Source organism: Cottoperca gobio, chromosome 14 (genome assembly GCF_900634415.1).
Source record: "Cottoperca gobio chromosome 14, fCotGob3.1, whole genome shotgun sequence".
Classification (NCBI taxonomy): Eukaryota; Metazoa; Chordata; class Actinopteri; order Perciformes; family Bovichtidae; genus Cottoperca; species Cottoperca gobio.
Genome location: NC_041368.1, coordinates 22,940,479 through 22,954,459, shown reverse-complemented (window position 1 = coordinate 22,954,459; position 13,981 = coordinate 22,940,479). Strand labels below are relative to the sequence as shown.

The window sequence follows — 13,981 nt, the reverse complement described above, 5'->3', positions numbered from 1 at the left end:
CCTAATATGGTGCGAATGTATTTGAGGGTTCACTACATGACAACACTTCTTTTCCCACCTTGTGTTAACAATTCTCCAAAGACTATCATCTATCCTTAAGATAAACAACTATAGCTGCTTTTAACAGATTTTCAAGCAACGTTTCACTAGAAAAAAGGCTCATCAAAGAGAGTTAGGACATACAAAACAAGGCATATTAAAATTACATTCCTGCCTTTGTGTACAGCTAAAAGCAACAATAACTGTGTATCAGCTTTGTTCTCAAATTGCATGCTTTCCACGCTCGTATACTTATGACTGTTGCTGTGTAGGTGGGCGCCTACCAAGCGTCTGTATTTGTTCTCTTTCCTATCTTGACTGAGGTTTATAACAGGGTGACAGATTCCATTTTTATGACAATGAGCTCAGAGCGCTCTAAGCCACAGAGGGTGAAAAGAAGAAATAAAGAAGACAAAAACTCTATTTTGCTGCTGCATCTTCCAATGGCCACTGCCAGCTACTGTTATTTCCCCTGAGCGTGTGCTGATGGTCTCTCTTGTTGCATTTTGTTGTGCTGTTTTAACTTGTTTCCCTCCATTAGAAAACATTTGGTGAGGAGGGAGCACGCAAAAAGGAGAGGGGAAAATAAGATGATGTGAAAAATCCAGGAAAAGAAAATATGAAATAGAAGTTGGAGCTGAATAGCAAAAACAAACAAACCACAAGTGCTTTGAATGCCTCTTGTTGACAGCTTGAAAGAGAGTGCTGTGTCTATTACAAGTGCTCTCCACATGAATGGAAATGTAAATAAATTATATATATATATATATATATATATATATAATGGCGTGAGAGACATGACCTACAAAAAATGCTTCTATAGGTGGATGGGATGTTGTGAGAAGGGGAAAAATGAATCCAGAGCAGGAAGATAGACAGAGATAGACGAAAGTGGTAAGATGAGGCTGCAAGGAGAGAGGAAGGGCAGGCGTCTAGAATACAAATGGCTGCCTGCAGCCTGGGCCCCTTGTGCTATCTGCTGGTAATGACTGCACAACTCTCAGCAGCTCTAATGAAAATGACTTCCAATTCCCGGCTCACTGTATTGATTGTATTTTCATCTTTATAAAATGAATACGGGTAGTGAGCTTGTCTCTATGCCAAGTATGATAACTTCGGGGGGGCTGGAGGCAGTCTGAAGTACATAGTGTTGGGTCCGATGTGTGTGTTCTTGTACTTCTACCCTTCAGGGAATCAGACAGAGTTCTAGACTCAGAACTTTGATTGATCCTAACTTTGATTTATGGTTAAGATTACATTTCAGGTTAGGTTTGAATTTGGGTCAAGTTTAAGGCTAAATCAAAGTCCTGAATAATCCTCCCGGAGCAGCAAAGCTCAGAACTGACCCTTTACTGCACGGCCTGTGACTCCACCCATAATGATCCTCCATCCACGACACAATTACATGTTTATGTCTGTTGCTTGCCAACATTACTCAAGAGTAAAACAGCAAACTATGAAAGGTTTGAAGAGTTTCAATGGATGTTTTTTTACCCTTAAAATCAATTAGCTTACACAAGTTTTCTTCCTCTGTCAAAAATCTAATTGCAAACTTTTCAGATGCATCTTTCAAGCCTACAGATGAGAGTTTGATGAACATGTGTTATTAATGTGGTAACCCTATCTTCCTTTAATGGTTTATCATTTATCAATTGACTTGGCCATGAAACACCCTCTGCAAAGCCACGCCCACCCGTTGGTCACATCACTGATGCTCCAGTCTCATCTGATGATTATTTTGTTCTGTTCAAATTTGAACTGCTTTGTCAACAAACTAATATGATTGATACCAACAGCACCGACTGCACTGATGTTTGGATAGTTCGGCGGGTCTCCTGCCTGATGCTCTCTTTCTTTTACTCACGCCCGAGTGCTCTAATGGCTTCATTTGCACTCCATTACATCTCATATCACAAATACCTGTCATCTAAACAAAACAACACCCTGGTTTAGAGATAATACATGTGGAATAATAGCCTAATGACTGTCAAACGAGCGTTCTGATGCTGAGGCCAGACATGTCCCAGAACAGATTAACACTGATACTGAGGTCGCTGTAAGTTCAGTTTTGTCATTGGAGCAAAATGACTTGGAGATTGTTTTTTTGTGCTCGGCTCAGAGCACAAACAATATTTTACCTAGAATCACAAAACTGACTTCATGTCTGCACATCCAGTGCCTGGAGTCCATCAACATAGTCTCTCAGTCTCACACAATGTCTCTAGATAGCGTGAGAAAATTAGCACTCATCACTAAAAATAACATCCTCCCTGTTCAGCCTACTGTTCCCGATAAAAATCCTCCTGCGAGATATCGGGACCCAGCTCACTGTCATTAATGCCCCTTTTGGCTCTCTCCCGCACCTTTAAAGGAGTGGTAATTAAACACCTGCTCAAAATATCACAGTAATTCTGATGTGTTTCATAATTACTGTGCACTTTCAATTTTCCCCTCGAGATTCCTGAGTAAGAAAATAGCAGCCATTCACTTCCGTGTAATGTTCCCAGGAATGGTCATTTAGAATCGCCTCTGGTCTTTCTGTAAAGACAAGACTGCCTTAGTTACAGTTCTCTCCTCTGCGACAGCTACTTGTATCAAGGCAACCCTCTCCAGCCAGTGAATACAACCTTCCTCTACTCATGCACCAACTTCTTCTTCTTCCCCACAGACACATTTCACATTCCTAAAGCACTTTCATTGCTAATTCAACAACACTGAAATCGGTCTTGCCCCTCACACCTCCCTCCAACAACCATTTCTCAGTTTGCATTTTTTCTTATTAAGTAAATAACTAAAAAGATTAAATCCAGTGAAATAACATTAATTTACGTTTATGTTCCACGTGCAGCAGAACTGTGTGGGCGGTAGAAGGTTAATGGTTTTCTATTTTTATGTTAGATTGATTGCTGGAATTGTGAGTTATCCATGTTTACATCCTCATTTAAGGTCACTCTCACTCAAAGGTTCTCTTCCCATCTGCAAGACAGTTCTACATACCACTGCGAGAAGACACGCGCATGCACACACGGAGGAGTGAAGGTATTTGAATGAATAAATAAATGTTCTTTCACTACCCATGGCACCTTTTTAATTAGTGAAAGTGTGTGTGTGTGTGTGTGTGTGTGTGTGTGTGTGTGTGTGTGTGTGTGTGAGAGAGAGTCGTACTGGGGTTTGCCTTTGGCCTGACACGTCAGTTCCAGGTTCTCTCCTTCCCTTGTTAGACCCTGAGGAAATTCTACCACGATCTTTACCTCCGGTTTGTCTGAAAGTAAAGAGAGAGACAGAGAATTAAATGTTGGCACAACATAACAGGCAATGCCTTATCTATCTTCACTTTGCATCAACTTTGTTCTTTCTGATTGATTCCTATTTGCAGTCATGTTGTTCATAAACATGAAGGTAGACTTCAGCAACCAAATGAGGAGTGTGGGGAATAACATTCACTGTTTACACTAGAAAATATGATATAAATATAAAACAACCTCGTCTCCTTTTACGGCCACGACTCTGCATTGTGATTTGTGTTCAGCGGTAGAACTTCAAATTACCAAACTTTCCCAAAGTGTTTGTCTCGACGCATCCTCAGAAACCAACGGTATGGATTCATGTCACATCAGGAGTGAGATTAGACACTGCTGTTCAGACACGGCGCTGAAGTTGGGCGACTCATTAGCTGATTGGCTTCATCTAACGCTTCTCCATCTCCATCAGGCTACCTGCTGACTAGCAGCATCCAATCATATTCATAGAGGTGTATAACACAGATATAATAACCTGACTCCTCACATTATTACTTAGCTGATACAATCATATCTATACGACTATACTATTGTAATCAGGTATTTGCTTTTCCATCAGTGCTTTTAACCATTTGTTCCACACAGAACACACAGTGCACAGAAATAGTTCCTATAGCTGTAAGGAATAAACACAATAAGCATTGTTGAAGTGAAGGAGCATGTCAGGTCAGGTTCCTGAAAGGGAACTTTACTTTTATTGCAAATTGAGCTACATGCTACACAGACTTTGCTTGGTCTGGATTGATTTGACTTGACATGATGTTAACAACAAAATACAATCACGGTGTTTTTCCTTTACATCTACCTACTACTGCTGCCTTAGCCTCATCCTGCTCTTCCGTTGCATCAAATCATTCTTCAGCAGCGTAGGGTCTACCTTGGGTATAATATTGATGGAATTTTAAATCACCCCAACACCAAAACACAAGCCAAAGCTTTGGAGAATAATAGATGTGGTGCAGTGCAGACCCACAAGTATCCCCAAGTATGTCTAAAGCCGTTACCTGATAAATGTCCTACACAAAACAAAAGAAACTGTTGACGAGCTGAAGCAGCTGGAAAGAAAATGTAAGAATGTTGTTTTGACAATCAGTGGGGTGCTTTGACAGTTGCTACTGTGCAATTCTTTGCAACCATGGAGTTCCTATTGTTCTCATTCCCTTGACTGTTGCTGGTGTTATCAAAGCCTTTTCTCATCTTGGTGTGAGAGATGATCCTTTATTCTGGACAAAAATGGAATGTTTTATTCAATCTATCATCTGGGTAAGGGATTGAATTCAGTGCCATCATGTACAGAACGTAAAACAGAAACAAAAAGTGCAACAAAACTCTGATTTACACCTTTTAAATATTGTTGGGATCCTCGACCGGCAGCACGCCGCCTGAACAAAGACACCACGCTGCTTCCCTTCATCTCAAAGGATTCTCCAGCTAAGCTAACAGCTGAGAGCTAAGTAGCCTTTGTATTCATGAACCTCCACTGGGCATAGTATGTTTTTTAGTATACATTAACTTTACACAGCTAAGTAAGCACAGAACTGCTATACTGTTGTAGATGTTTCTACATGTGTTGATTCACTGAGCTGTATTGTGTAATCTGTTGTATTGAGCTGATGGTAACCAGAGGTTGTTTCACCAGGTGACGTGTTAGTATTGTACACAGACAGTCGCATGCACACTAACATCTTCTTAACCCGGCTCCATTATCATACAGGTTACGATCTCACAATCATTTGTGAATTTGTCCGACACTCATAGAGATAAGGACTCAAAACTCCTGCTGTATATGTCCCTTTTGTTCTACACACGTTTGTGAACGCGTACGCAGAACACATACACGGTCACAGGACTGCACACATTCTTCCTGGCGGGCCCCGGACAGGCGCACGCACCCACACACTCTCTTCCTACACACACGCTCACATTTGTGTACATATTCCCTTTTGATTGTTTAGTATTAGACATTGTGTGTTTTGACATTTATTATCTTCCTAATAAATGCTTTTTGGAATTTACATGTTGGTTTGTTTAATGTTGTACAAGAGTGAGTATTGCCAACTTCTACTATCAAATAATGGCAAACTCCTTCAACTTACTATATATCGATATGGTCATTGCGTTTATGGTTATTAATTTAATGAATAATCAGATTTCCTAATTAATCGTGTGGTATATTTTGAGACTACATTAACTGGTTATCATCTTCCTCTGACTCGGAGCTTCTGATGAGGAGGAGGCTTAATGTAAATTAGGTCTTACTAATGAATTAATACTTTTATTAAATATAATAATTAGTAATTATTTTGATAATTAATAATTCCTTTTGATAGCCATTTTAATGTCTTTTTGAGATAATCCACCTACTTCATTGTAGAGCCGGTTATTACCAACCCCTATTTTATAATTGTATGAATATTAATAGTTGTATTAATATTAATAATCATTAATATCTGTTAATAACCAGACTTGCTAATACCAGAACCACATACATAATGGTCACATGGTGACAGTGGCGTGAGGTGTAGCACTGTTCTAATATCCCACTAGAATAAAATCACGAATGAGGAAAGGAAGTAGCAATCTAAACCAAACGTATCAGTGTTTGGGAGATCTACAGTTTCATATTAACTAATCATTTTTATTAATTGTGATGAATATCATTCATTGAAATGTCTTTAATGTGCATGTGTAAAGTGTGTGTTGTACCCCTCTATCAAAAGCAAGATTCGCTTCACCAGCAGTTCCGTCTGAAATGATGGCCACCATTTTTGTAAATATATTAATAGCTTCGGCGCAGTTTGCCCTAAAGCTTGTTTACTCCAAAATGTTTTTGTTGAAGTTTCCCTACATTAGTTGCTGTAGATAAATACCTTGAGAGTTGAGTCATCTCACTCCCGACTGATTGCTGAGTCACAATGCTGTAATTACAGCTCTCTGATTGTTATGTAAATTGTCCTTGTGCTTTCCCCAATTTTATAGCCTAAATGCACAGTTTGGTGCTTGCATTTTTAATCAGCCTGTAGACAGAGGGCCTGAGTTATGATTTCAAAGGCGGCTGTAAAGTTTCACACTGCTGTCTGACCTTCTCGGCAACAAACAACACGTGTCTGGCCATCCATCTGTCTAAATCACACCCTGTCAGTTGCCGGCTCTCAGTCTTGATGATGGACAGCAGATGGGCAAAAAGCCAAGTATTCTGCTCAGTGGGCATGTACGGGTTTAGACAGCAACCCTTTGGTTTTGTTTCCACTCCAGGCACTACATGGCATCCTGCAACTTTTTTTTCTTCACTCACAACTGACCTTGTCATCGTGGAGCTATAAACATGAAGGACGCTGGGCATCTGTAAGTTGTTTTGATAGCCTCAAGTAGTTATGTCGGAGCTTTCTTGTCTCTGCTTGATGGAAAAAACACACATTGCACAGCCAGCTCTGGATACCGCCACTTCAGTGGAAATGAAATAGTGTCTACAGTATGCAAGAAGGCCGTTATCATTATGCTAACTGAATTATTTGCTTTATTGTGCGCCTCACCTCATGAGCACTCAAGACGGCACTATCCATCTCTCCGCAGCCGGCTGACCTTAAGGGAAAACCAACTAGGCTACGGAGCAAAACAGCTTGCTTTGCTTATACACATAAACATTACAGGCTTATTTAATTACGCGATCCCCTGACAATGACCTTTTTTAGCTGTTTCCTACTACCAAATGCACTTCATTCCACTCACAAATTGCCCACACAGTGAGTGATTGAAATGTAAATCCCCTCGTCTATCTGTATGATATAAAATGCGTAGTAATAGCAAAGTACGTTTTGATACATGGGTCCTGACGTTTACAAGGCATCTCTTACTACAGGACATGACAGTGGCTTTGCTACGACATAAAAAAACGAATATTTGCGGTCTGAATTAGCTTAATCCACTCTAATTAGGTCCATGTCTTCGAATGTGCAGAACATAAATAATTAAGTGTGAGCGTTCCACCCTTGCAGCTTTGGCAGCCTTAACAGTTGTTGTGTGTTAGCTAAACCATGCTAGTAGAGTTAGCCTCTGGGTGAATAACATATATAGTGAACACAAATGAAAAACAAGAGCTGGAATAGCCTGGAAGAAATACACAAAACAAAACATGGCATTCACTAAATAAACCATTTGGACAGCATCACACAGATGCAGCGAGAGAAGGCTTGAAATATGGTAAAGTTTCTGTGTTCTTGACCAATCACCTCGTTGTGCTTTCTCCCAACGAACACAAGCTGCAGTGGTCCAGGAATGATCCACTGGTTTTATCTTCTGTCCTGAAAATGTTCCCAAAACTGAGCTACACACTGAACTGTGGACATTATACAAATTACACCCCTAGTGTTCGATTAGTACACTTCAAACTATCTGAAATCTTACTCTTTTTTATTTTTAACGGACCCAGAAAATAGACCAGACGACAAAGTTTTGAAGTCCCCCACTTGGTCTCGATCATGTCGCACACAAACCGTAATACTCTCCAGTCAACACGCTCCAAATGCAATATTAAACTGAGTAGCAGAGCTATCAAAGAGAAGGTGCCGTGCAGGACTGACTGTTCCTGTGTGTTGCCCATTACAGTATGCACAGAGCATGACAGCAGCAGCTCCTGCATGAAGCATTTTGAGCCGCTGAGCCGGGCGGTCCATGTGAGCTCCCTGTTATCAGAGGCCAACAAAATGCCACGCTGCCTCTGTAGATGAGCTGATCTCCTCTTCTCACTCTCCCAGGGAAAGGTCAGATAGCTACAGAAGAGTTTTTATTTATTTTTAAATAGAATGCTAGGACATGCCAGAGGCTAATACATAAGGTTACAGAGGCATAAAATACATAAATTCTATGTACATAATCAATGAAAAGATCTTAGGCTCCACTTACAAACGCCTGGTATTTAATTACTTGCTGGAGGAGCGAGTTTCCAATGTTATGGTAAGCATGGTATGCATATATGTTTTAATATGTCCAACTAATAAGATGCTGCAAATACCTGTGTGTGATGCACAGTAATTACTTTCTATTGTAACAGGAAGCAGTCGTAGCTATAAAAACTTGACCTCTGACCTCCATTAAGGGCTGGATTTTGTTTCTTCTTCTTGGTTTGTGAAGAATTTGCCTGGGATTACTTATTTTCTCTTCTGGGAACAGATGCTCACACACATCTCATACTCAGTCATTTAATTAAGCGTCTTTCGTGTATTTGTTTTGGGAGTTTTCTTTATTCTTGTTGCGTTCTAAACACCTGCTTTACTTATAATCTGTCACATTTGCAAAACACTGTTTTTCATCAAACGTGTTTGTTTCGTCTGCTGTGGTGTTTTACATTTGACATTTCATTTCTCTGTGATCTTATTCTTTACCCTATACACATTATTAGTTTGTACTCTATTTCACTTTGACATTTCATTACAGTGTGAGATATCATTACTGATTATGGTCTGTGGCATGTGTGATATATTAAATACATTTTGGCTGCTATAAATATTCACAGCTGTGTGTTTTTGGAGGACTTTGACATTTCGATATACACTTGGTGAAATTGCACGTCTTCCTTTCTTTTCATGGAGAGAATTACAAAGTAGACGAAGGTGTTCATATGTAAACACTTGATGAAGGTGCACATCTGCATCCACTCAGCGATGATTCTGGGAGAGTTGGAAGCACACGACTTCACAAACATTTTTAATTCCTTCCCTTGTGCGTACGCAAGAGCTCTTGACCTTCCTCGTCGTTCTCTGCATCTTGTGCAGAGTTAGAGTCCAAAACATTTTGGCTGCAGAAACAAACTATTTAAAAAGCAGGAAATAACCAGTGGCTCACGGTTTTGCACCGACTACCAGTACAACGTGTTTGTGTGCGGTGTGCTTCCATTATTCATGGCTCCAGGATTTTAACATTTAAACTCAAGCTGCATTGTGCTGCTTTAACATATCTGTGGCCCCACAATACCAGGAAATACTGTGAATATGTATATGTTAATATAAACACAACAGAAAGATATCTTGTAATATGAAGTCAACGGCAACACAACGATAACAAATGTTAAAAAACTTTTTTTTGACAGAGGTGAAAAGGTAACCAGACACATTATTATAATGAAGTAAATATGCATCTTTATCTACACTTTATCCACCACCTTTTATTCACAATGCACTCAGATAGTTTCGCTCTAATGACATTGCCAAGCACAGGAATTTTAGTGGGGGGGGGGGGGGGGGGGGGGAGTGGTAAATTGATGTCATTTAATTAGTGGAGATGGAACAGTCTGCACTGTTGCAGTCCAATTTTCTCCTTTTATAACCTGTGCATGGAGATTTCCCTTCAATGACACTGCCACACATGTCATACAGCAAAGTTTTAGTTGGGAGGAAGTAGCAAATTTATGCCATTTAATTAGCGGGGATGGAACACTCTACTCTATTACAGTCCAAGTTTCTGAGTTAAGCTGATGAGACACTTGGAAAAAAGAAACTTGCATATGGCAGCTTAAAATATCCATGCCCACTTCTAATTTATTACTGAGCAGAAGTACTTACACTGAACCTCCAGGTATTTCTGTGCAAGGAAGTCCTTCACTGCAGGGTGGTCAACGATGCACGCCACCGGTACACCATCGTCCTCCTTGCTGACGGTGAACGTCAGCCGGCTGGTCACGGTGTACATCTTGTCGTAGGTCAGCTCCACTTTGGGCTTGCCTGTGGGAGACACGAACACAGAAACACAGTTCAAATATGAATGAACCTCACAAAGAAAAGCTGGTTAGATTTTAACCACATAACTGCCGTGAAGACGTTGAACCAGAGTGCTTCAACCTTCACCCACTGGTCACAAACCGGTCGTGCACTGACCAAAAGAACAAGATGGCGAACACAAGACTTCTTCTCAAGCGTCCCGAGCGGTACGTCTGGCTCAGTTCCTTAAAGCCGAACTCTTTAAGAATTTACTTCACCTTTTGCAACGATCCCACTGAATGATGATGAGTCGATAGAATGAATCGAGTTTGACTAAGATTTTTTTCGTTTTAAATGCCAGGTGTGACCGGCCCTCAGGTGTGGATGGAATGAATCCCTCACATGAAGAGAGATGGCGTAGGAGGAGCTCCACGATGGACGCTTTGTCTTTTTTGCTTAGCCTGCTGCAAAAACAAGCCAAACCTTTGGATGCAGTTTGTCATCCTTCGCCTCGTGTACGTCTTGATTTGAGGAAGAACTGAGCGTTGAAAAACACGGAGGCTTTTCTTGTATCTCTATCCATCCATGGTGACTTATCCTTTGCAAGGTAGCAGGGGATCGGAGCCTCTCCACAGTGGGACAGGTGGGGGACACCCCGGACAGGCCGTCACAGCATTGACACAAACAAACAACTATTCACACCTACAGGCAATTTAAAATCTCAAATTAATCAAATGTCTTGGTGTCTTAATCACTTGAGGGACTTGGTTGGTTGGCTTCCTCCTTCAGGGCTCCATTGATTTCCAGTTAGTTTTCCACACTGAAGTCTTGTACTGAACCTTCATGTCGTGCATCCTTGGTACTTTGTGAACAACTTTTTCAGTCGAAGGCCTGATAAAGACAAGTAGTACGTCTTTCTTCCGACGACCTTACAGAATATGTAGAGTGGAAGTAAGGAGGTCGTCCTTGAGATGGTCAGAGTAGGTGAATCAGCTAACAATTGCCTGCTGTCAGGGGCTACCGCGCGGCCGTGAATCACTCATTAGGTTTTATAAAGCCAGATTTTATGCAGCCCTGCCAGATCCGAAGCCAGCGTAGTAACCATCCTCTGATTAGTGGCTGCTCTGTAATATCACACGGACAATATGTTCTCAAAAGCAATGAAGAGGACACCTCATCACAGTCAAACAAAATAAGAGGAATAGCTGCAGACAGCGCTGCGTGGCAGAGTCGCAAAGAGAGATTGATTGTTTTTACCCCTTTGTCCTACTTCCTAACACTCTGTGTGTGTTTGTGTCCCATCAATAAAACTAATACTGGGAGCAAAAAAAATAAAAAGTGAAAGTCTGCGGAGACAAACGCTGCTACAGGAGAACATTTGTCTTAATGGGAAAAGTTGCATCAATCAGTTTATATTTTAGCTGTAAAATATGTACGTGCACATTGTAGCCACTCCTGTCCTGCAGCCACTGTGGTGACAGCTGTCTCTTTGGAAGCTGTGTGATGTGCCCGGTGGAAAGGAACCGGTTGTTATGGATAAATACCACCAGAGGCTTCAGATTCATGAAAGCCCCTGAAAGGGGGACCTGAAGGGGTCCGCTCGAATCAAAATGTTATTAGCGATGCATGACACAGTGGTGAAGAGACATCTTTATTCAAGTCCTGGGTCCCTGGATTTCTTGCTTTGCAGCTTGGGAATTCATTACCATTCTAATAATTAAGTATATGCCGGTTTGAAACCTGTACAAAAGGAAAGTAACTAGAGAAGACGTGTACAAATAATGTCAAATTAACCCTAAATGGTAATTAATAGGTGAGATGATCAATGAGCCCCCATCTCAGTTCCTGCCCCTCTTTCTCCAACTCTTTGCCATTAACAAAAGAAAACTAAATTGTAGCTCCATTTGCACATGAAGCACATCTGCCAGTGATGATATAAATAACAGATGCTACTGCTCAGTGCTATTTTGAAACTAAGGGCGGGGGGGGGGTGAATTTGATTTACGCCTGAATCGAGGTTTCTTCACATGACACGCAGAGCGGCCACGGAGTAGTCTCATATGATGAACATCTGACAGAACTCCAAATGTGCTGCATCACATATTAATCTGTGCAGGTAGAAACAATGCAGCTCTGAAGGGAAACACACTCGATGCATCAAAACACATGTGCCCGTTGTTTTCTATTAAAGCCCGCTCACTGGAGGCGCCGTACTCGGGTGATGCACACTGCTGCACCAGGATACGCCCAGAGTCGGCATGCAGCAACACTCCACAAAGCAATTTAATTATTTAATCACATCGTCTCCCCGGGTCGGCACATCCCGGCTTATCTACCTCCACTACTTTCTCTGTGTGTGGTTCATACGGTGTGTGTGCTGCTGCTTTCAAATAACAGTAGTGCCGGACTAGATGTCGATAACTATCACAATATATATACTTATTACTACTAATAATCAAGCTCAATTGTATTGGGTTACGCTGTTTTGCATTCATTATGAACAATTATGAAACTGAATCTATTCACTAAGGTATATGCATAATACATGAATATATATGTACACACATTTACACTCACACAGTGACACGGGAATGAACCTAAATTATGTCGTAAACTTTTTTTGGAGTTTTCTCCTTTGGACATGTAAAGAAACCAGAAGCTTAATTATGGTTCGTAATAAACAATAACGAGATCGCTGGATGGACGGATGGAATAAACAATATGAACGTTGCTGCGCGCTGTTTTTAAAACACCAGAAAGTTATCGTGCGGGCGCTGGAAACTTGTGAAGTGTAGTTCTGGTAAAGCTAACAGGCTTCCTCTCAAACACCAGCAGCATCCAGACTATTTGTTCTCCTAAACGGTGCAAATACACGGGTACAGTTCTGTGTAATCTGAACAGGTGACAATTATGTGACTTTAGTAAAAACACAAGTAGAAAAGCGAAGATGACGAATTAGTGAAAGCTCTCTTTGAAAACGACAAGCTGAGTTAAGCACTGAGATAAATTCCAAGAGACTAAACGTGGAGGGAGAGCAGTGGAGATGAACATCAGAGAAATCAGTGGAAAGTCAAGAAGCACTTTGTTCTCTGGATCCTAACATACAATCTCCATCGGCCCTCTTGTCCTCCTCTACGTCTCACTTCTTTAACTGTTATAGTTTAACCACACGTGGAGCGGTGAGGGAGTAGTGTCTAGTTAAATAAAATATACGTCTCGACACTACAATCGCTTCACTTTGCCCAAAATATTCTTTTACCGGGTGATTTCAATTACCCCGCTCTTCCCCGGCGGAAAGAGCGGGGTAATTGAAATCACCCGGTGGTTGTCTCATAAGACTTGAGGCTAATGGCTGTTCTGGTCCCTGTCAGTCGATGGATGCCCTACCTACTGGCTTTAAAAAAAAAAAATGTATATCCGTCTTCCTTTCATTGGTCTTAGAAGAGCAGAATGAAATGACCTGCAGAGCTCCATCCTGCACTGCTACAATCCACTCCCTCTTCTCATGACTTGTTCTGCAGCCTAAGCGTAGGAACTGGAGACATCCAGGGCTGCGGGCACATGTTGATAAATCACGAAACAACAGGATATTAGCTAAAGAAAAGATGAGGTGAGATAATGAGTCTGTGCATATTAGGAGAGATGGTTGGATTTACATTGGCACGCATGACAATTGCAACCTTTAAATGCTATTTAAGAGAGCCTGATCATCCCTTCAGGTAATTAAATTAAATTCTGGGGGAGTTAAATAAGAAATAGGTCTGCGAGGCAAGAAGCCACAGCCGAAGGTAATTCTGCCCTGGTGTCAGAACTCTGGCAGCCTCAGCGGTTCTTTGTCTTTCCATCTTTCATTCCCTCGCACTCCTTTGTCGTTCACATTTGCAGCATCACCAGAGCAACACCGGCTTCCTTCTTCACAAGATCGCTGCAGAATCAACTAAACAGACGGTG

At 41.2% G+C, this 13,981-nt stretch overlaps 1 protein-coding gene across 1 annotated transcript in view; it reads right to left on the bottom strand.

Annotated features, from left to right (window-relative positions):
- Positions 1-13,981, bottom strand: part of cadm1a (cell adhesion molecule 1a) — a 310,203-nt gene that overhangs the window by 41,744 nt on the left and 254,478 nt on the right. The window contains 2 exon segments of the mRNA XM_029448212.1: positions 3,205-3,301; positions 9,896-10,054. Coding sequence (XP_029304072.1) covers positions 3,205-3,301; positions 9,896-10,054 — 256 coding nt within the window.